This window comes from Triturus cristatus, chromosome 9, assembly GCF_964204655.1.
Source record: "Triturus cristatus chromosome 9, aTriCri1.1, whole genome shotgun sequence".
Classification (NCBI taxonomy): domain Eukaryota; kingdom Metazoa; phylum Chordata; class Amphibia; order Caudata; family Salamandridae; genus Triturus; species Triturus cristatus.
The window spans coordinates 1,220,551,081-1,220,572,489 of NC_140592.1; the positions used below are offsets into that span (position 1 = coordinate 1,220,551,081).

The 21,409-nt window shown below is 47.5% G+C and overlaps 1 protein-coding gene across 3 annotated transcripts in view; it reads right to left on the reverse strand.

Moving 5' to 3' along the window:
* PCNX1 (pecanex 1) overlaps positions 1–21,409 on the reverse strand; it is a 617,237-nt gene that overhangs the window by 357,851 nt on the left and 237,977 nt on the right. For all 3 annotated transcript variants that reach the window (XM_085627291.1, XM_085627290.1, XM_085627289.1), the window contains exon 6: positions 5,476–7,167. In XM_085627291.1, coding sequence (XP_085483417.1) covers positions 5,476–7,167 — 1,692 coding nt within the window. The remainder of the gene's footprint in view (positions 1–5,475; positions 7,168–21,409) is intronic.

Here is a 21,409-nt window from a genome sequence, read left to right on the forward strand (position 1 = left end):
AACATCCTATATTTGGGAGCCAATAAGGATATGAAACTCAGACTGCAATTGGTGCAGAATGCAGCAGCTAGGCTGCTTTGCCAGATTCCGCGAATTACTCCTGTCTCCAGTTTTCTTCGTAAGCTTCATTGGCTCAGGGTCGAGAGCCGTGTAAAGTTCAAGACCCTGAGCTATACATGTTCAAGGTGAAGTCTGGTAGTGCCCCTCAATATCTAAAGGCCATTGTTCATTCTTCTCTCCCTTCGCGGTCCCTCTGTTCAGCTACCCAGGCCAAGTTTGCAGGACCTAGGATCAAACGTTCCCGTTTGGGTGGTCGATCCTTTGCTTATTTGGGTCCTCTTCTTTGGACCTCTCTTCCTTTATTCCTTAGAAAAGAAACTGTTTTCAGCAACTTCCGGAGACACTTAAAGGCTTGGTTATTCAATCAATAGGTTTGTGACAGCTTGGCTACTTGTACTTTTTTCCTGCACAGTGGTGCTGGAAAACCTTTTTGGGAGCTATGCGCCTTATAAGAATAAATAAATAAATAAATAAATTGTAGGTCTAGAATCTTAATGTTTCTAAGTATAAAGAATTATTGCACCTGATACATCTTTCAACTCGTTTGACACTGTGGTTTTCCAGTTATAGACGTATTGTTAGGTAAATTGAATTATATGCATACCAGCAGAATCTGCATATGATTCTAGCTTCAACGGTAAGCCTATGCATTTCTTTAAACAGAAGTAAAATGTCTTATATTTTTCTAGTTAATGATAGAGGTCCAGTCGCTAATTGACTTGAGAAGACAAGTGAAAATAGAGGTACCCTATCAAGGATAACATTACCAAAGTCTAGTTGAGAGATGACTAGGATTTGTTTAGCTGTTTTTTAAGTGTAGGTTTAAGTAGGTACTTGATTAACTTATTTTTCTCACATCAGACAACTGGACTACTTCAGAGGTTTGACAATATTAGTTTCTTAGTACTGCAAGCCGGAGAGATCTGGAAATTCCATCTATTTACGCCATTCCCCCCCCCCCCTCCCCCCCCCCGCTACAATTTTGTCTGTGCCTCTTCACTTGGCAAAGAATGACTAATCCAGGACCAGTAACATAGCCATAATCTTTCTCTACAGGATGTCCTTGTTCACTACCCTTCTAGCTTTACATGGTTACCGATAATCAAGCTGCAGTTAGGAGATTAAAGCAGCACGAATGTTAGCAGGTATGGCAGTAAACACTACTGCATGATTTTTATGACACTCTCGTGATATACTTGGTAAGGTGTGGGTGGAGGCTGAAATGCATGCGGTAAACAACGTTTACCACAAAACTTTTTCCCCGCAGGGAATTACAACGCGGTCGTTACAACGACCGCGTTTTAATTCCGCATACCATTACTCTGAAAGTCGGAACAACGACTTGCGGAAGGGGGAGAAGGTGTTGGATTTAAAATCCAACACCTTCCCTAATGTCCACGTAGACTGCAGTTGGAATAGTAAATTAGACTATTCCAACATCCAGCGCCCCCCCTCCGCAAGTCGTTGTTACGACTTGCGGTGTAATGGAATGCGTTATTAGAATGCGGTCATTGTAACGACCGTGTTGCAATTCCCTGCGAGGAAAAAGACTGCGGAATAACGAGCCATATTCTTGATTATCAACTGAAACCTTAAAGTCATAACGCAACCACAGATCTGTGGGTGCTCTCCATGTTCCTCTGAGGTTATATTAGCACAGGTCAATGACAAACTCAAACTATGTACTCTATTCATAATAGTGTCCTTGTCTGCAAATTTGAAAAAAAAAACAGCTGGGAGAAACCCCTTTAGCTTCCACCCCCAAAGCAGGAAACTGCTGTTGACAGTGAACCCCAATCTTCAAACAAACATCTGAGTTTGGGAATATGTGTTCTGAAATACATAAATACAGAAGCTTGGCGGTCACCAGTGCAGAAGGCCTACAGATGCTTATACAATAGCTTGGGCCACACGGTTGTAAGGGAACTTTGGTAATGCTACTGAAAAGCACCCAGGCTACAATACATGACCTAGAAGAAAGATGTTAGGAAACCGCAGCAAGGCACTAGAAGTCTTACTACATTTTAAAACAGACAATCTTCAATCCGTCTGAGACTGCTAGCTACTGCAATACATCAGAGTTTAACAACTAAAGCTACCTAATTTCAAAAGCTCTCATTGGATTTCACAACATTGTGTACTTTACTTGACATAGCAACATTTCAGATAATAGTTTTTAGAAAAATAATGTACATTTGTTAATGAAGTGCTAAGTTACACGGCAGACACACAGGGAGTAATCAAACACATTCCTGTCAAATTCTTACGAGGAGGAAACCATAACACTGAATAAATGCAGATATGCGGACAATAAATGAACAGATCTAGTAAAAAATACCAGACAAGGGCAGCAAACCAAAAGGAGGTGAATCTGCAAAGCACCTCTATGTATATCAGTTACTGTCTCTTGGAGCAGCTCTACTGACAAAAATGGAGGTACTATTTAAAGGTAGGTTGAGGAAACACCTGGACATCCTCTTGATGCTCTTTGGAATGCCTTGTTGTTTTACAATTGGCACTGATATAGGAATGGATATCACTGACAAACTGCAGCCTACATATCTTACTTTTTAAAAAGTGGGATTTGACAAAGGTATTTAAGAGGTAGTCAGTTGCCTGTAAAGGATACTATCTTTTAAATAAAAAGGGACCATGTTTCCTTAATTTAGTGCAAGTTTGTGGATCATCTAAGGATCGGAGTCCTGGCTAATCTGGTTGTGTTGCAACAACTGAAAGCTTAATGCTATTAGCGGGCCCACATGGGAGCCCGCTAACAGCATTGAAGCCTGTTGATAGAGGGGATTTAAGTGGGATGGAGGCATCCTTGATGTTTTCTGCAAAACCTAAAAAAAGGTAAAACACCCAAAAAGTTCAAAGTGCAAATATGCATGCTAAAGACCATGGTCACAGAGCAATGTCCATCTTCGGGTTTTGTCAGGCCCTGGCTATAGGCTACAGCTTGTGCATGGAGTCCACAACATGTGGTCAAAGGCTGGGCTTAACTGGTTTCCTGGCACAAAGGCTGCTACAGTGCTTAGTTACACGCCAGCCTCTGCGCCAAGAGTATGTAGTGCACTGGAGAAGGCCATACAGCAGTGGATAATTGGCAAGGGGGATGATGCTGGACCTGTATCAAAACCTTGCTATGAATGGCTGAACTTTTGCATGTCCTGATGTAGCACAGCGAGTTTGGTGACTCTGAGGTTGGGCAAAAGGCTGGGCCACAGGCTACGCCCTGTGGTCAGCCCCTGCAGAGACCGGAAGCAATAAAGGTGATGTAATTTGAGCCGTCATCAGTGGAGTCATGTCTGATGGCAAAAGTAGTGCTACAAGTAGCAGTAGTCATGCCCTCACCATGCAAACGTAGTGTACGGCAGGGTGAGACTTCTGATTTCTGCAGCCAACCATAACTCTACAATTTCAAATGGTTTTCAGATTTTTGTTGCAATCTTAACTTCGTTTGACTGTTTTTAGGTGATTATATGCCGATTTTTTAAAACCTATATAATGGTTATTAGAAGAGACCATAGCTTACCCATAAAGAAATACATATACGTTATGCAGAACAATCTTCCCAAAGGAAGGACTCTGCACACGCAAGGTGCATAAATCTGTGCATTTATTTTTTTGGGAAAAACTGTTCTGCCCTGAGGGCAGTTTTTCCTTACTAGTTCATGTTGCTTCCTTCTGTGGGAGAACATCAGCGGTGACTTCTCCGTTAAGGCAAAGGAGTGTCGCCCGACGGCTCTCTGAGCAGTGCAAAAAGGAAAAATAAAATCGATAACACAATCCTATCATCATTTTATTTTTCGGTACTACCCCAGTATAGGGTGGGCGGAACTGAGCTGTCGTCAACATGGAGGAGGTGTGGTGGGCATCATAAATGCGCATGGCGGTTAGGCCGAACGTCTTAGGACGGCAAAATCGTCATGCGCACTTAGCATTTCTCGACCTGGCTGTGTTGCACAGTCGGGTGGAGAACAGTCCCAGGCACTGTCTGAGAGGCAAACCAGGCAGCTCAGACCAATCACGCTGGTAATAGTATTATTGGCTTAGATGAGTTTGGTAGCCTGTGAGCTGCCGGGAGTCTGGAACAGAAGAGGACAGAGGAGAGGAGGCGGCCGGCAGGTAAGTGATTTTTTCTTTGTTCTTCCCCCATACCCTCCCCCCGCTACCCCACCAGTTTTTATTAGCGGCGGTCACCACTCGAGAAAAGTTTTTAGAGTAATTTGAATCTTGTGATCCAGATTCCGCTCCGGCAAAAGTGATGGGTGCTGCGGAGCATGGTATTTTGCCAAAAGAAAATAAATATGTTATATTATAATATATGTACATCATAATACAGTCATGAGGTTAAAGTACAACAAACATTGTTCATTGCTAAACGAATGATCAACAATCTCACACTCTAACAAGACCAGTCTACTCTTCAAGGGTCTCCTTTCTTATAGAGGTTCAGAGGACATTAATGTACCTTTCACCTAGCTCTTGAGGATACCCCACTCACTGTCTCAGTTAACCTTATATTACTCCTCATCTCACTCCTCTGCCCCACATCCTGTTCAGTGACAATGACTGGCATGCCAGCAGTCTTCAAGATGACACATCCTAAAATGGGACAGACAAAAGAGTAGCTGTTTGGGCCATCCAGACGATAAGCTGACCAAAAGTCCCCTGCACAATTTGATCTGCGCTGTTAGTTTGAGAGACTTAAAAATATATATGCTGCACTCCACTGCTTTCAAAACTATTACACAGGGAAGATACACAGCACTACATATTGAGGACCGATGGTGGCTTAGTCTCTACCTGGAACCCTTGCTTTTCCCACAAACTGAATGAAAATCTTACCTCATTCAGAGGCCAACCAGCACACTGAACAAAAGGTCTTACATGCCTACTGCCAATCAAGAACTACAAACATTTCATGATATTGTTTAAACTGACCTGTTCATCAATATCACATAAATCCAGCAATGCAACTCGGTGAAGAAAGTACCCGAAGGCAAAGAGACTTGGCAGCGGCTAAGAATGCTTGTCCTCGATGCATAAACAGAACATTTCAAGTATTTTGAAAGATTCACCAAATCTTAACTGATGTGGAAGACTGTTGGACAGAATATAATCAAAGCAAACACGAATACCACTGAGTACCATTTGGCTAATGAATTCCACTTTTAAAAATATCTAAACGTAAATCTGTAGGCAGCCACAAAATTAACACAGTATTCACATAATTTATCAAACTGGTATCTTCCCAAAATATGAACAGTGTTAATGTGTTGGCATTAAATCATTTTTTAGGCGCTCAATCTGGCGGTACAAGCCAGGTTAGTCAGACCCTTCATCTAATACAGTCATTAGTTAAACACTTTTACCAAAGAGAGAATGACTGTAGGGCCCGCTGGGACTTACCTCCACTGCACGTTTCACGCTTTTCCCCTTTGGGAAAAGTAGCCTGGCTAGGCAAGCTATTTCTAGAGCGAGTAACGCACTCCAGCTGAGATGCTCTACCCAAGAGACAAAGTTCATCTAACACCTCTCCCTCTTTGGCTTCTAAATCAGACTTTGAAGTGGTTAAAGGTTTTATGCTGTCTGGTGCTGCTAGTCTGTTTGGATCATTTAAGCAAGCTACAGTGCCACTGTCCAGGCTGAGCACTCTGGCGCGGCTCTTGGCACTGCTGGCACCAGAAGTCCTTCGGGTCAGTCGTTTCTTACCGACACCTTCGCATCCTAGATGGGATCGATGCGAGTGTTCGGAGTCGGGGGTGCACTCTTTTGTAATGTGATATTTGGTCTTTAAGGCATTGTACCTGCCTTCCGGGGACTGACATGAGTGGGAAGTGGTACTGGAAGAGCTGTCACTACTGAATCTGTGAGCTGACTGCATGCTTGAGGTCCTGCTCAAGTCACTTTGATCGCTGGAGTCTTCGTCATGGCAGAAACCAGCGCTGTGGGGTTTCGCACCACCTATTCCTCGAAAGGAGACATATTCCCTATGCCGGCTCGAGTCAAAACTGCTTGCACGCTTTTTTCCTGTCCGCCTCCTGCATGATTTGTGTGCAGAGGCATTCCTGTGGATTAAGCTAGAGGATTTTGGTCGCACATCACCATCCTTCTGCTTCCCCCTGCCATCTTTAGGAGTTCTTGTTTCAGCCAACACTGGAGATTTGTCACCCAAGACCTCCATTTTGTCACCAGACTGCCATTCACTTTGAACTGTAAGCTCATTAGCATGTGGATTTTTGTTTGCTTCTTCCGATGCAGATGAACTGAGACCTTTTTGACTCAGCAGTTCATCAGATGTATTAGCATCCTTGGGGTCTACTGAAATGCTTACCACAGCAGAAATGCTTATTTCTACAGTAGTCTTCTCGCTGCTAGTCCTTTTATCAGTAGCAGAACTGAGGTCCTCCTCTTGGTCACCGCAGCTCCCTTCTTTCTCCTCTTTTGGCAACTCCTCATGCAATGATAACATGCTCTCCACATGAGTAGAGCCTGTATGTTCGCTCTTGTAACTGCTGATCGTACTGATGGTGTCCCGATCAGTGCCACTGCAGTAACTCTCAGTGGATCCACTACTCCTCGTACTCAGGCTCCTCAAGCTGTCTATACTTTTGTCTGCTTTCAAAGGTTTGTTGGTTCCATTTCTTGACAACTGCTGAATGCTTCTGCTTTTGAGAAGTTCATCTAGCTGAAAAACGACGGACACACAAACATTCTCGCCCACTGACTCTTTGGACCCAGATTGGGGTCTGGGAGCTTCCAGCTCACTCACAGGATCCAACCCTCGTCTTTGATGATAATGAGAAAAGTCACTGAGTGATGTGTCGGGAAAAGCTACCGCTGAGCTAGATGTTCTTGGCACACCTCGTGGTCGGTGGTCTTTCCTGTAAGAGTGCGAGTGTAATGGGACTACAGATGCCACTTCCGTGTCACAGGCATTAGACAAGGACTGCTCTACATGGTGGTGTTGGCTGTCAGGGAGACATACTTTATCGCTGAAATCTCTTGGCAGATCTGGACCCACGGAGGACAAGGAAGGTTGGATTGAGATGAAAGAGTCGTTGGAGACAAGACGGAAAAGCTTCTGATCTGCTGTCAAATCTGTTCAGAGGTATAATAAAATATATAATCAGTAGAAATCTGTGCATGACAATTATCTTTTTTTCACTCGAGCACACAACCATTTTACGGCAAGTCTGGCTAATGTGGTAATGTATTAGTTTGCTAATGTTCAACACTTGCGCATAAACAATAGAAAACACAGCGTCTAAGTAGAATGTCTAAACAGTGTAGTCTGCATTTGCTCGGTTAAGATAAGAATGAACTACTGAAATGTATGCATAATAATGTTGTGATTGTCTACAGTTTGAAACTCAATAAAGAAATCTTTTTTAAAAAAAGATAAGAATAAACTTCCAAGATGAACAGAACCAGCACATGCACCAACGGGAAAAAATGCATTCACTTCCCATGCGTTTCTGAACACAAACTGGGGGTTTGTTTAACTTTTCCTACAACTGAAATCAACCATTAAACGCAAAAGCAAGAGTTTAGGAATCTGAATTACCATCTTTCACCGTTATCAATCCCTACCTTCACCCACTACTGAGTAACTGCTACATGCTGTGCCATTTGATGGAACCAGAGACTAGGCCCTGCTAACAGGGTTTGTGTGTGGCACAGTACTTGCGCTCAAGTAATCTATCGGCCCAGGTTTGCTGAGCTTATTTGAGGTTAGCCTGGGATATATACTAATGAATCAACTACTTGTCTCTGCGTCTTTTTAGTTTAATCAATTTCCATTATTTAACAACTTGATGGAGAAGTGCAGGCCGGATGGAGGTGTGTATGCCCGTTTAAGCACAAAGAATTTTGGGTTTATTACCCTTGGGCCCCTGCAAGATTCTCTATAATGCAAATACACTTCAATGACGATTGTAAACTCTACAAAATAAATATAAGGGCTTGGAGAGCAGTGATAGTAAGCTTTGTTTGTACATGTGCTATCAGCTTATCCATATTCTATTTTACAATTACCTTCCCCAAACCATGATCTGGACCTTTCAAGTAAGAGGCATGGCAAGATTAAAAATTAACAACAGTGCCATCTGTGCACCTGGATGTGCGCTCAGAAGTGACGGAGGAAAGGGAATAGCCATTTTAGAGGAAATAGGCCATGTAGATGGAAAACTGGATCCCCTAACCATTCTGCCCGATGGCTTACTGGTGCTTTTTAAAATATTTCACATATGTTTTCTAAGATAAAAACAAATTCAATTAGAAATAGAATCTCAGCTAAAAACAGTTCAAAGAAGGAAAGCATTCTAAAGAGTGCCTTGTTTTGAGGCCAAGGCTCTACATTCAAAAGCATACTTTAGAAGGAATATGCTACTTACCAGTATGCATCTGTTCTTGGCATGTAGAGCTGCAGAGTTGTACACTTAGCATAGATCGCCATCTGGTGTTGGGCCCGGATGTTTGCAGTTTGTTTTTGTTCTTTGGACAGTCTTTGGAAGTCACGAGTTCGGTGACTCCTCCTTCGGTCCGTACTGCGCATGGGCTTCGGCTCCATCCTCAGATTGTTTTTCGCCAACAGGGAAATGATGGAGCGTAGTAATAACAGTGAGAAACCCATGTGTGTTGTATCTAAATAAGATGGACTGGAACGGATACAGGTAGCCGGGGAGGCGGGTGGGCGTGTACAACTCTGCAGCTCTACATGCCAAGAACAGATGCATACTGGTAAGTAGCATATTCCGTTCGAGGCATATGAGCTGCAGATTGTACACTTAGCATAGATTATATAGCAGTACCCAACCCTAGCGGCGACCACCGGTATCCGTTGCAGTGGTTTGAAAAAGTGTCTTTAGTACAGCCTGGCCCACACTAGCTTGCTGCTTGGAATGCACATCTACACAGTAATGTTTTGTGAAGGTGTGCGGTGTTGACCATGTGGCTGCCTTGCAGATGTCATCTAAGGGTATGTTCCCTAGAAAAGCCATAGAAGCCCCTAACTTTCTAGTAGAGTGGGCTTTAGGTGGAACAGATAATGTTCTTTTTGCCTTTTGATAGTAAATTTGTATGCACTTTACAATCCACCTAGCTATCCCTGATTTAGAGATGGGGTTGCCTTTATGTGGTGGAGAGAAGGAGACGAACAATTGTTTAGTCTTCCTGAAAGGTTGCGTTCTTTGTATGTAATACAGCAAAGCCCTCTTAACATCGAGTGTGTGTAAAGCCCTTTCTGCAACCGATTGAGGTTGCGAGAAGAAGACAGGTAATTCCACCGATTGATTGAGATGGAAGGGGGAAATGACCTTGGGGAGAAACTTTGGATTTGTGCGAAGTATGACCTTGCTGTGATGTATTTGTAGGAAGGGTTCCTGTATAGTGAACGCTTGTATTTCACCAACCCTTCTAAGGGAAGTGATAGCTACGAGAAAAGCTGTTTTCCAGGTCAGAAACTGTAGCTCACATTTATGCATTGGTTCGAAGGGCGGACCCATTAGCCGTGTAAGAACTAAATTTAGATTCCATACAGGGGAAGGTGGTGCCCTGGGAGGAATTACTCGTTTAAGGCCTTCCATAAAGGCTTTAATAGCGGGCACTCTAAAGAGTGATAAATGTTGTCTGTTTTGTAGATAAGCAGCGATCGCTGCTAGGTGTAGGCGTATGGATGAATATGCCAGGTTACACCTGTGAAGATGGAGCAGATATCATATGATGTGCTGTATGGATGCATCTAAAGGGTTGATTGTATTGTTACGGCAGTAAATTACAAATCTTTTCCACTGTGTGGCATAGCATGCTCTAGTGGTAGGACGTCTGGCTTCCATGATGATGTTCATGCAATCAGGGGGAAGGTTAAGGTATCCAAATTCTAAGATTTCAGGAGCCAGATCGCAAGGTTGAGCTGAGCTGGGTCCGGGTGCCTGATTTCTCCATGGTTCTGGGTTAGGAGGCATGGGGACAGGTGGAGTTTTTGATGTGGTACCACTGATAGTTGTAGTAGTGTGGTGTACCACGGCTGCCTGGCCCACGTCGGAGCTACTAGAATGAGTGTGAGGGAGTGCTGTTGTAGCTTCCTTACCACTAATGGAATTAGTGGGAGAGGTGGAAAGGCGTATGCAAATCTGCCTGACCAGTTCATCCATATCGCATTGCCCTTGGACAATGGGTGTGGGTATCTGGCGGCGAAGCTTGGGCATTTTTTGTTTTCGTGGGTGGCGAAGAGGTCTATGTGAGGATGCCCCCACTGTTGGAAGAATGGGTGAAGAACTTGTGGATGCAGTTCCCATTCGTGTAGTTGTTGCGTTTGTCTGCTGAGCAGATCTGCCATGGTGTTTTGTACGCCTGGAACGTGCTGTGCCAGGAGAAAGATGTTTTGGGGAATTGCCCATCTCCATATGCCCTGGGCTAAGCGGGAGAGCTGGGGAGAGTGTCCCCCCCCCCTGTTTTTGGATATAATACATTGCAGTCATGTTGTCTGTGCGAATGAGGACTGCTTTGCCCGAAATCTGTTTTTGGAAAGATTTTAGGGCTAGAAAGATCGCCAAGAGCTCCAGATGGTTGATGTGGAGCGATTTTTGTTGTGGCGTCCATAGACCTTGCATTGTGAGGTGTAGGAGGTGCGCTCCCCAGCCGGAGAGCGATGCGTCCGCTGTTAGAATCACCTGAGGAACCGGGTCCAGGAACGGCCGCCCTTTGGAAAGGTTTGTGGTGTTCCACCACTGCAGAGAGTGATGGGTGCGGCCGTCCACCAACACCAGATCCGTTAGCTGACCCTGGGCCTGGTTCCACTGTTGTGCTAGGCACTCTTGAAGTGGACGCATGTGGAGTCTTGCATGGGGCACTATGAAAATGCAAGACGCCATCATTCCTATGAGCTTCATAAACACTCTTGCTGGAAGAGAGTGTTGAGGAAGGAATGTTTTGCGCAAGGCTTGTATGCTTGCGATCCTGGCTGAGTTTGGATAGGCAATACCTTTGGAGGTGTCTATGGTGGCCCCGAGATATTGCTTTGTGTGAGATGGTACAAGGTGGGACTTTTGGTAGTTCACCGTGAAGCCTAGTTGGTGGAGCAGCTGGATGGTGCTGTTTGTATGTTGCACACATTGGTGGTAGGACGCGGCTTTTATCAGCCAGTCGTCTAAGTAAGGGAAGACGTGAACATGTTGACGCCTGAGGTGTGCTGCTACTACCGCTAGGCATTTGGTAAACACCCGTGGTGCGGTGGTAACCCCGAAGGGGAGAACCGTGAATTGGTAATGCTGACTGTCCACCACGAACCTGAGGTACTTCCTGTGAGAAGGGTGTATTGGAATGTGAAAGTATGCGTCTTTCAGATCCAAGGTAGTGAGAAAGTCTCCCTGACAGAGGAGCGGGAGGACTTGTTGTAGGGTGACCATGTGGAAATGGTCTGAATGTATGTATGCATTTAGAGGCCGGAGGTCCAGAATGGGCCTCAGGGTCCCGTCTTTCTTCGGTATTAGGAAATACAGAGAGTAGACCCCTAGATTTTGCTGATTGATGGGGACCTGCTCTATAGCGTGTTTTTGGAGGAGGGAGAGCACCTCCTGTTTGAGCAGTGTGGAATGTTCTTGAGACATTGTACGGTGCCTTGGTGGGATATTGGGTGGGGTAGATGTTAACTCGAGACAGTACCCTGACCGAATAATTTGGGTCACCCATTTGTCCGATGTTATGGATTCCCATGCGTGGATAAAGTTTTGTAGTCTGCCTCCGACCGGAGTGGGATGGTCTGGGGGGAGCGGAGGGAAGTCATTGTGCGGGCGGGGTGGCAGAACGGGTGGTGTTAGTTTTGCCCCTGCCCTTATTGTTGTTGCCTCTGTAACCACCCCTTTGGTTGCCCTTTGAAAAGGTATTTTGAGGAGGGGACTTGTAGGAGGTAGAGGCGCTATCGGTGGAGAAGCCTCTGCCTGTGCTACGAAAGGATGAGCGTCGAAAGGAACGTTTAGGGGCCTGTGTTTGGAGTGCCCCCATAGACTTTGCTGTGTCTGTGTCCTTTTTCATCTTTTCCAACGCTTCGTCCACCTTTGGCCCAAAGAGAGTTTGTTGGTCAAAAGGGTGATTGAGTATGGACGCCTGGACTTCAGGCTTGAACCCTGAGATCCTAAGCCAGGCATGACGACGAAGCAGGACACTGGTATTTATGGCTCTAGAAGCAGTGTTGGCTGCATCAAGGGCACACTTAATGAAGGTGTTTGTAATTAGTTTACTCTCCTGTATCAGGTCATGAGCCTTGCGCTTGTGTTTTTCGGGGAGGTGCTGCATAAGAGCCTCAAGTTCGTCGTAGTGTGCTCTGTCATAGCGCGCAAGTAGTGCTTGTGTATTTGCAATGCGCCACATGTTTGCAGCTTGGGAGGCGGTGCGTTTGCCAGACGCGTCTAAAAGTTTCGATTCCTTGTCTGGCGGTGGGGCTTCTCCGGAGGACTGGGAGTTAGCCCGCTTTCTAGCTGTGGAGACAACTAGGGAATCTAAGGGAGCAGGGCCCTTAATGTATGCAGGGTCTGTGGGTGCCGCCTTGTACTTTTTTTCTATTCTAGGGTTCAGTACCCTGGCCCTGACAGGGTCTCTGAACACCTCTGCAGCATGCTTGGTGACACCTTTAAGCATGGGCAAAATAGACGTGGATTTGTCCTGAATGTCAAATGTGTCCAGTAGGAAGTCGTCTTCCACTGGTTCGCTGTGCATGTCCACCCCATGGTAGTGTGCTGCTCTCTGCACTAAGTGATGAAACCCTAAGGAGTCCTCTGGAGGAGACGGCCTGGATGGGTATAGGTCGTCCTGAGGCATATCAGGTATGTCAGGGTTGTGGTAGTCTTCCCATGGGTCTGGGGTCCCCGGTGGAGTGAGGTCCATTGGGGCGTCCGCCGGGTCATAATCCAGGTCCCCGTCATCCGGATCTGGGGACGGGGTCGTGGAGTGATGAGGTAAAGGTGGCGGAGACCTGGGAGGGGGAGGGGGTGGAGGAGGTGGAGGAGGCAGAGGAGGAGGTTATGGGGAAGGCACTCTGAGGGGAGAAGTAGCAGAATCCTTCCGTTTGGGTGGTGGAGGAGGAGCCGGAGTGTCAAGGCGTCTTTTCTTGATAATTAAAGTCAATAGCCCAGTCTTTGGATCTTTAGATAGAGTCTTTTGCAAAGGGTCTGGTGTAAACAGAGCCAGTGGCGCCGAATCGTCCGCTGGCGCCGATGATTTCGGAGCCGAGGGCTTCGATGGTTTCTGTGCGCCATGCTTTTTTGGGGCCTCCGGTTTTTTCGGCGTCAAAGGAGTTTTCGGCGCCGGAGCGTCGGTGCCGACAGATTTGTGTTTGGTCGGCACCGAGAGTCCAGGCTTCGGCACCGGTGGCTTCGGAGTCGAGCTGGGTATTACTTTCTTCGGTGCCGGATGGTGTTTTTCGGCACCAGGCGTCGGCTGGCTCGAGCCCGAGCTGCCGTGAGACTTTTGAGGCTTCGGCACCGGGCCCGAAGGTGGGGTGATAGAAGCTGTGTGCTTGGTTTTACCCAGGCCTGCAGGCGAGGGTGTAACCTGAGTCTCTTTGGTTTTGGGCGCGGGGGTGGGAGGGGGTACAGTACTCACAACCCGCTGCGCCGGTGTGATGTCCTCCACGTCGGAGTCGTCGGCCTCGGAAGCGTTGACGACGTCGTCCTCCTGCTCGGTGTGTAGTTGCCCCGAAGCTTCGGCGTCGTCTCCGAAGATGTCCGGTGGAGCTGCGGTCGATGAGTGCGCCATGGTGCGTCGAGCTCTTCGATCCCGGATGGTCTTTTTTGATCGAAAAGACTTACAGGCGGGGCAGTCTCTGGCCTCGTGTTCTGGAGAGAGGCAAAGATTACACACCTGATGGAGGTCGGTGTGGGGAAATTTAGACCCACATTTTGGGCACTTTTTGAACGGAGTCCTTTCCATCGGCTGGGACCGGAGTCGAGGAGGGCCCGAAGGCCGGTGCCGATGTACGGAATGGAGAAAAGTGCCGCTTCGAGAGATGAAGATATGATGAAGAAACTCGAAGAACGAGGATTTTCCGTCGAGGCTGGAACCGTAGAAGTTCGAAGCCGGAGCACGAAGTATCACATCCGAGCCCGATGGCGGAAAAAAACAATCTGAGGATGGAGCCGAAGCCCATGCGCAGTACGGACCGAAGGAGGAGTCACCAAACTCGTGACTTCCAAAGACTGTCCAAAGAACAAAAACAAACTGCAAACATCCGGGCCCAACACCAGATGGCGATCTATGCTAAGTGTACAATCTGCAGCTCATATGCCTCCAACATCTGCATTCTATACTTATGTATTCTTTTTTTTTTCCAACACAATTTTATTGTTGACAGCCAAGTCTGTCCTGGTGCAACCAGGATTAACAGTATTACGCAATAATTAACAGTGATGTTGATGCCAACATTTTCAATATGCAAATACAATTTGGAAACTAGCGATATCTGGACGAAAAACCTAATAACAAACAGCAGTGCCTTGTCCCCAATGTAAGAGTTACTTACCTTCGGTAACGACGTATCTGGTAGAGACGTGGTCTAGCCGCAGATTCCTTAACTTAGAATATCCCCAGGCGTCAGACTGGATCCGGAATTTTTTGCTGCAGCAGCACCTCTGCGCGCCGGGGGACGGCGCCACACGACCCCGCCCTAACGTCGTCCACGTACGTGACGTCAGCGAGGTAATATAAGTCCCTCCCGGCAAGCTGACGTCAGTTTTCTTTGGAGAACATTTTCCGTGGCACAATGCGGAGCCACCAACCAAAAACTGTGAAAGTATGGGAACAGTGTGCGAGGAAAAAAAATACATGAATAAAGAAGGAGGGTGGTGCAAGACACCATTGTTAAAGACAGAATTAGACACTGCCCACATATAAGTGAAAAAGCTGCAAGAAAGAGCCCCGCAAGTTAAGCGAAGACCCTTCCCCAAGTGCAACAAGGGAAGAATATCTCAACAGACAGAAATAGACTGTCATAACCATGTGGAACTGTGTCATCCAGCAACAACAGAGTACAGAGAGAACAACAGTCCAGTGCAAGAAGGTATAAAAGACTGGCACTGCCCCTATAGTAATGGAGGTCTGAAACAGGGGTCAAAAGATCCCCAAAGGACGACTGTAGAAGAGACTAGAACCCCGAGTCAATAGAGAAGGCGGGAGGGAAGGCAGCAGAAGAAGAAAAGAAAAAGAAGAATCTCCTGGTGAAGGTGAATCAAAAGGCACCATTTTACAGGAAGAAACCCCTTGGAGAGAATCAGCAGAATACGGCAATTCTCAAAGGGATGCAGCAATGTGAGCACCCGTGAGTGAAAAACCAATGGTAACTGAAAGAGGCCAGTGGAGAACCCCACTTGGTAAGGTTATCGCAGAACGGGGAGGCTAGGTGGGCGTTAAGGAATCTGCGGCTAGACAACGTCTCTACCAGATACATCATTATCGAAGGTAAGTAACTCGTACATCTGATAGAGACATCTAGCCGCAGATTCCTTAACTTAGAATAGATACCACAGCCATACCCCAAGGGTGAAGTGGGTCTGCAACAGAACAACAAAAAGCGCCAAACACTTGAGCCGGCAACAGAGTGACAGACAATGGGGGAGGCTTTGGCGGAACAGCCAGACAGCAACCCAACTAGCTTGGAAGAGCAAGAGATGACGGGATGCAGACATCCCCAAAAGTGCCAGAATGGCGCTACACCATAGCTGTACAAGCATGAGAGGTAGAAACGGAACCAGCCATATACCAGAATAAAAGAAAGAGAGAGAGGAAAAGGGGCCACTCTCAGTGTAATGGTGCACTATGTGAACACCTACCAAAGGTTGAGAAGAAACATGAAGAGATGCAACCAGAGCCTACCAGGCTAGTTCACGGAAGGAAGGCCAGAGAGGCTACAGCTAAGAACCAAAGGTCAAGAGGTAGAACTCAGCAATGCTTTTAGAAGCGCAGGCGGAAACAAAAAACACAACAAGCGCACACCCAGTCCCAAAGGGGGGACAGGGGCAAACAGTAACAATCTGAAGCACGCTGATGCGGGCCACCACAGAAACATGCACAGAGCAAACAGCCACAGAGACCACAAGGTTGCGTAGCTATAATAAGCACAAGACTGCCCGACTAGGCAGCTTGAAGACTAAGGTGAGAACCAACACACGAAATACAGATATGCAGGGTGTAGACCTAGGACGACTACCATCCGCATGCCCAGCTGATATAATATAGGGTGATACCTAATGAAGGAGGCACATTCTTAGGAAGGGGCAGCAGAGGCACCAAAGTCCCAAGGCGTAGAAACGGAGGAAGAATCTCAGAATTCTAGACCACACCCTCCGACTGGAAGGAAAGGAACCCTTGTCCAGAAAGAGAGATAACATTCAGTATCTGAACACCAAGAAGGGAGCAGTGTAAAACTGGGGAACCACCCCAGTAAGTGGAACGCAAAAAGGGACTGTATTGGCAATCCGCATGTAACACTGAAGAGCTCCCTGACACATGGAGACATTGGACCAGACCTCGCAGCCTCGAAGAGAGGTAAAGACGTAGGACGAAGAGTACCCATGGAACTTGTATATATACATAATATAAATATATATAGCAAAGACGGGTAAACGGGCCACGTCTATGCAACATGGTTGCACAGGAACACACCTAGTGCATTAATGGCAGGTGGTAGCCGCATTTAAAGCGTGATAAACACCCTGAAAACCTCTCAAGGAGGAGAATGAGGCAAATAATGAATATGCTACTTACCAGTATGCATCTGTTCTTGGCATGTAGGGCTGCTGACATTCATATCTGTGCATAGATCGCCGCCTAGTGTTGGGTCCGGATGTTTGCACGTTGTTGTCCTGGAAGAGTCTTCGAAGTATCCTTGGATAGGTGACTCCTCCCCTGGACTACAGTGCGCATGGGCATCCTCTCCATCCTCAGATTGTTTTTCGCCATTGTGGCAGTGATGGAGTAGATACAGAAAGTGATGACCATGCTTGCAGTAATTCTGAGAGCTGCAGCTGCGACAGGCGCCGGGGAGGAGGGAGGGCGATATGAATGTCAGCAGCCCTACATGCCAAGAACAGATGCATACTGGTAAGTAGCATATTCAGTTCGAGGCATGTGGGCTGCTGAATTCATATCTGTGCATAGAATACATAGCAGTGCCCTCTATTAGCGGCGGCTACCCGTGCCAGCTGCAGCGGTCTGAAAAAGTGTTTTGAGAACAGCCTGTCCTACAGCTGCCTGCTGTTTTGACTGCACATCTACGCAATAGTGTTTTGTAAATGTGTGTGTAGTGGACCATGTGGCTGCTCTGCATATATCATGCAGGGGAATATTTCCTAGGAAGGCCATGGAAGCCCCCAACTTACGTGTTGAGTGGGCTCGTGGTGGAATAGTTAATGTGCGTTTTGCCTTTTGATAACAGATTTGAATACACTTAACTATCCATCTGGCTATCCCTGCTTTGGAGATGGCGTTACCTTTGTGGTGTGGGGCAAAGGCAACGAACAGTTGTTTTGTCTTCCTGAATGGTTTAGTCCTGTCGATGTAGTACATGAGGGCCCTCCGTACATCTAGTGTATGTAGTGCCCTTTCTGCAACAGTTTGTGGGTTTTGGAAGAAAACGGGCAGTTCAATAGTCTGGTTCATGTGGAACTGCGATATTACCTTGGGCATGAACTTGGGGTTGGTACGTAGTACGACCCTGTTAGCGTGAACCTGAATAAATGGCTCTTGAACGGTTAGTGCCTGGAGTTCACTAACTCTTCTGAGGGAAGTGATCGCTACTAGGAAGGCCACTTTCCAGGTAAGGAATTGAATCTCGCATGAGTGTAGAGGTTCAAAGGGTGGACCCATCAGGCGTGTGAGGACCAAGTTGAGGTTCCACATTGGAGCCGGTGGGTGACTAGGTGGAATGACTCGTTTGAGCCCTTCCAAGAATGCTTTGATGGCAGGCACCCTGAATAGAGAGAGGTGCTGCCTGGTTTGCAGATAGGCTGATATTGCGGTCAAATGGACACGTATAGAGGTGTACGCCAGATTGCATCGATATAGGTGTAAGAGATAACAGATGATGTTTTGGATGGATGCGTCCAGCGGGTTGATGTCATTATTTCCGCAATAAATGACGAACCTTTTCCATTTGGCTGCATAGCAAGCTCTGGTAGTGGGTCTCCTGGCCTCCTTGATGATGTCCATACAGTCAGGTGGCAGGTTGAGATAGCCAAACTCTAGGACTTCAGGAGCCAGATCGCCAGATTCAGCTGTTGCGGATCTGGGTGCTGAACCTCTCCATGGTTCTGCGTCAAATGCGCGGGTTTGATCCGCAGCCTTTGATGCGGCACCACGGAAAGTTCGAGGAAGGTGGTGTACCACGGCTGGCGTGCCCACGTGGGAGCAACTAGGACGAGTGTCAGGGAGTGTTGTCGGAGTTTGCGGGCCACTAGCGGTATCAATGGCGCTGGGGGAAAAGCGTACGCAAATCTGCCGGACCAGTTCATCCATATCGCATTGCCCTGCGACTGCGGATGTGGGAATCTGGCGGCGAAGCTTGGGCATTTTGCGTTTTCGCTTGTCGCGAATAGGTCTATCTCCGGATGACCCCACTGCTGAAAGTACGGTTGGAGTACTGATGGGTGTAACTCCCACTCGTGCATTTGGTGGCTGTGTCTGCTGAGCAGATCCGCCATCTGGTTGTCCTTGCCAGGGAGGTGTTCCGCCATGAGGAACATGTTCCTTTGAATGGCCCACTTCCACATGCTCTGAGCCAGATGAGACAACTGTGGAGAGTGTGTGCCTCCCTGTTTCTGTATGTAGTACATTGCGGTCATGTTGTCCGTCCGGATCAACACGACCTTGTTGCATAGATGTACTTTGAACGCCTTCATGGCTAGGAAGATTGCCATCAATTCCAGAAGGTTGATGTGCAACTTCTTTTGTTGTGTTGTCCATAGTCCTTGCACTGTGTAGTGGAGTACATGAGCTCCCCATCCCTGGAGAGACGCGTCCGCTGTCAGTACTATTTGTGGGACAGGCTCTTGGAACGGTCGGCCCTTGCAAAGGTTTTGTGGATTCCACCAATGCAGAGAGTTGTATGCCCGACCGCTCACCAACACTAGGTCCTTTAACTGTCCTTGAGCCTGATTCCACTGACGTGCTAGGCACTCCTGAAGTGGGCGCATATGTAATCTCGCGTGCGGGACTATGAAGATGCAGGAGGCCATCATGCCTATCAACTGCATGAACACTCGCGCTGGAAGTGAGTGATTGGGTTTGAATTTGGAGATCAGCAGTTGTATGCTGTCGATCCTCACTAAATTTGGCTGAGCTGTGGCCGCCAGAGTGTCTATAGTCGCACCTAGGTACTGTTGTACGTGTGCGGGCTGGAGATGGGACTTTGGATAATTCAGTGAGAATCCCAGACTGTGAAGAAGGTGAATGGTGCGGGACATGTGGCTTGCACATTGCTGGGCTGACTTCGCTTGAACGAGCCAGTCGTCTAGGTAGGGGTAGACGTGTATATGCTGCCTCCGTAGATGTGCTGCCACCGTAGCTAGGCACTTCGTGAAAACCCTGGGCGCTGTTGTCACGCCGAAGGGAAGGACTTTGAACTGATAATGCTGCCCCTGAACAGTGAACCTGAGGTATTTTTTGTGTGAGGGGTGGATGGGTATGTGAAAGTACGCATCCTTGAGGTCCAGTGTGGCTAGGAAGTCTCCCTGCTTGAGAAGCGGAAGGACTTGCTGTAGAGTGAGCATATGAAAGTGCTCTGAAAGAATGTACTGGTTCAGGGGTCTCAGGTCCAATATAGGTCTGAGCGACCCGTCCTTTTTTGGAATTAAGAAGGAGAGGGAGTACACTCCCGCACCCTGCTCGTGGATGGGTACGACCTCTATAGCGCCTTTTAGAAGCATACTTTGCACTTCTTGCTGTAAGAGCGTTAAGTGCTCTGAGGACATAGGACGGCTTCTTGGTGGTATTGTGGGTGGAGTGGAGGTTAACTCCAGACAGTAACCGTATTTTATAATATCTTTGACCCACCTGTCCGTGGTGATGGAATTCCACGTGGACAGGAACCTTTGTAGCCTTCCCCCGACAGGTGTTATGTGGTCGGGAGGAAGGGAGAGGGCGTCACTGCTTGTTCTTGGGGGAGGACCTGGTGTTGCCGTAGCCGCGTCCTCTGCCCTTTGTGCTGGAGCCACGATATCCACCTCGGGTGTTTTTATCATAGGTGGTCTGTGTATTGCCTTTGTTATACGTTTGTTGTGACCCCTGTCCTCTACCTGCTCCCTTGTTTCCGGGGCGACGAAAGGAGCCGCTCCGAAAGGACTGAGTTTGTAGTGCGCCCATGGACTTTGCAGTGTCCGTATCCTTTTTTATCTTTTCGAGGGTGGTGTCAACCTTTGGCCCGAATAAATAGTCGGGGTTGACGGGCTGGTTCAGTATATTGTTTTGTACCTCAGGCTTGAATCCTGAGATCCGTAGCCAGGCATGTCGTCGCAACGTGACGCTTGTGTTTATGGCTCTGGCAGCCGTGTCTGCAACATCTAGTGCGCATTTGATGGAAGCGTTCGTTAGTAGCTGTCCTTCTCTGATGAGCATTTCTGCGCCTTCCTTGAACTGGTCAGGGAGATGTTGGAATATTTGCTCAAGTGTGTCATAGTGCGCTCTATCATAGCGAGCAAGGAGCGCCTGAGTGTTGGCTATGCGCCATATGTTGGCAGCTTGGGCGGCAACTCGCTTGCCAGAGGTTTCTAACACCTTGGACTCTTTGTCCGGGGGAGGAGCGTCACCTGTTGTTTGCGAGTGTGCCCTCTTGCGTGCATTCGCTACGACGATGGAGTCGAGTGGTAATTGTCCTCTGATGTAAGTAGGATCCCCAGGTGCTGATCTGTATTTTTTATCAATCCTGGGGTTTATCACTCGTGCCCTGGTGGGTTCTTTGAAAATGTCCTTGGCTGGTTTGAGGACCCCCTTCAACATTGGCAGAGTCTTTACATGTCTTTCTGAGGATGCAAAGGTGTCCATTAGAAAGTCATCTTCGATGGTATCAGAGTGAAGCTGCACCCCATGGTTATTGGCAGCACGTTCGATAAGAGCATTGAACGCTGCAGTATCCTCCGTAGGAGATGTCTTTGCCCCATAGAGTTGTGGATCCTGTGCATCGAGAGGTGCACTGGGGTCTGCAGGGTCGCCCCAAGTTTGATCAGGGTCCTGCTGGTCATCAGGGTCCGTGTCTACATGGTAGGGGACTTGGTCAGCCATGTAGTCCTCCAATGCGTCTGTATCGGAGCGTGTGGGGGAGAACCGGTGTGGATCCTGGTAGGATGAATGGAAGGGTTCA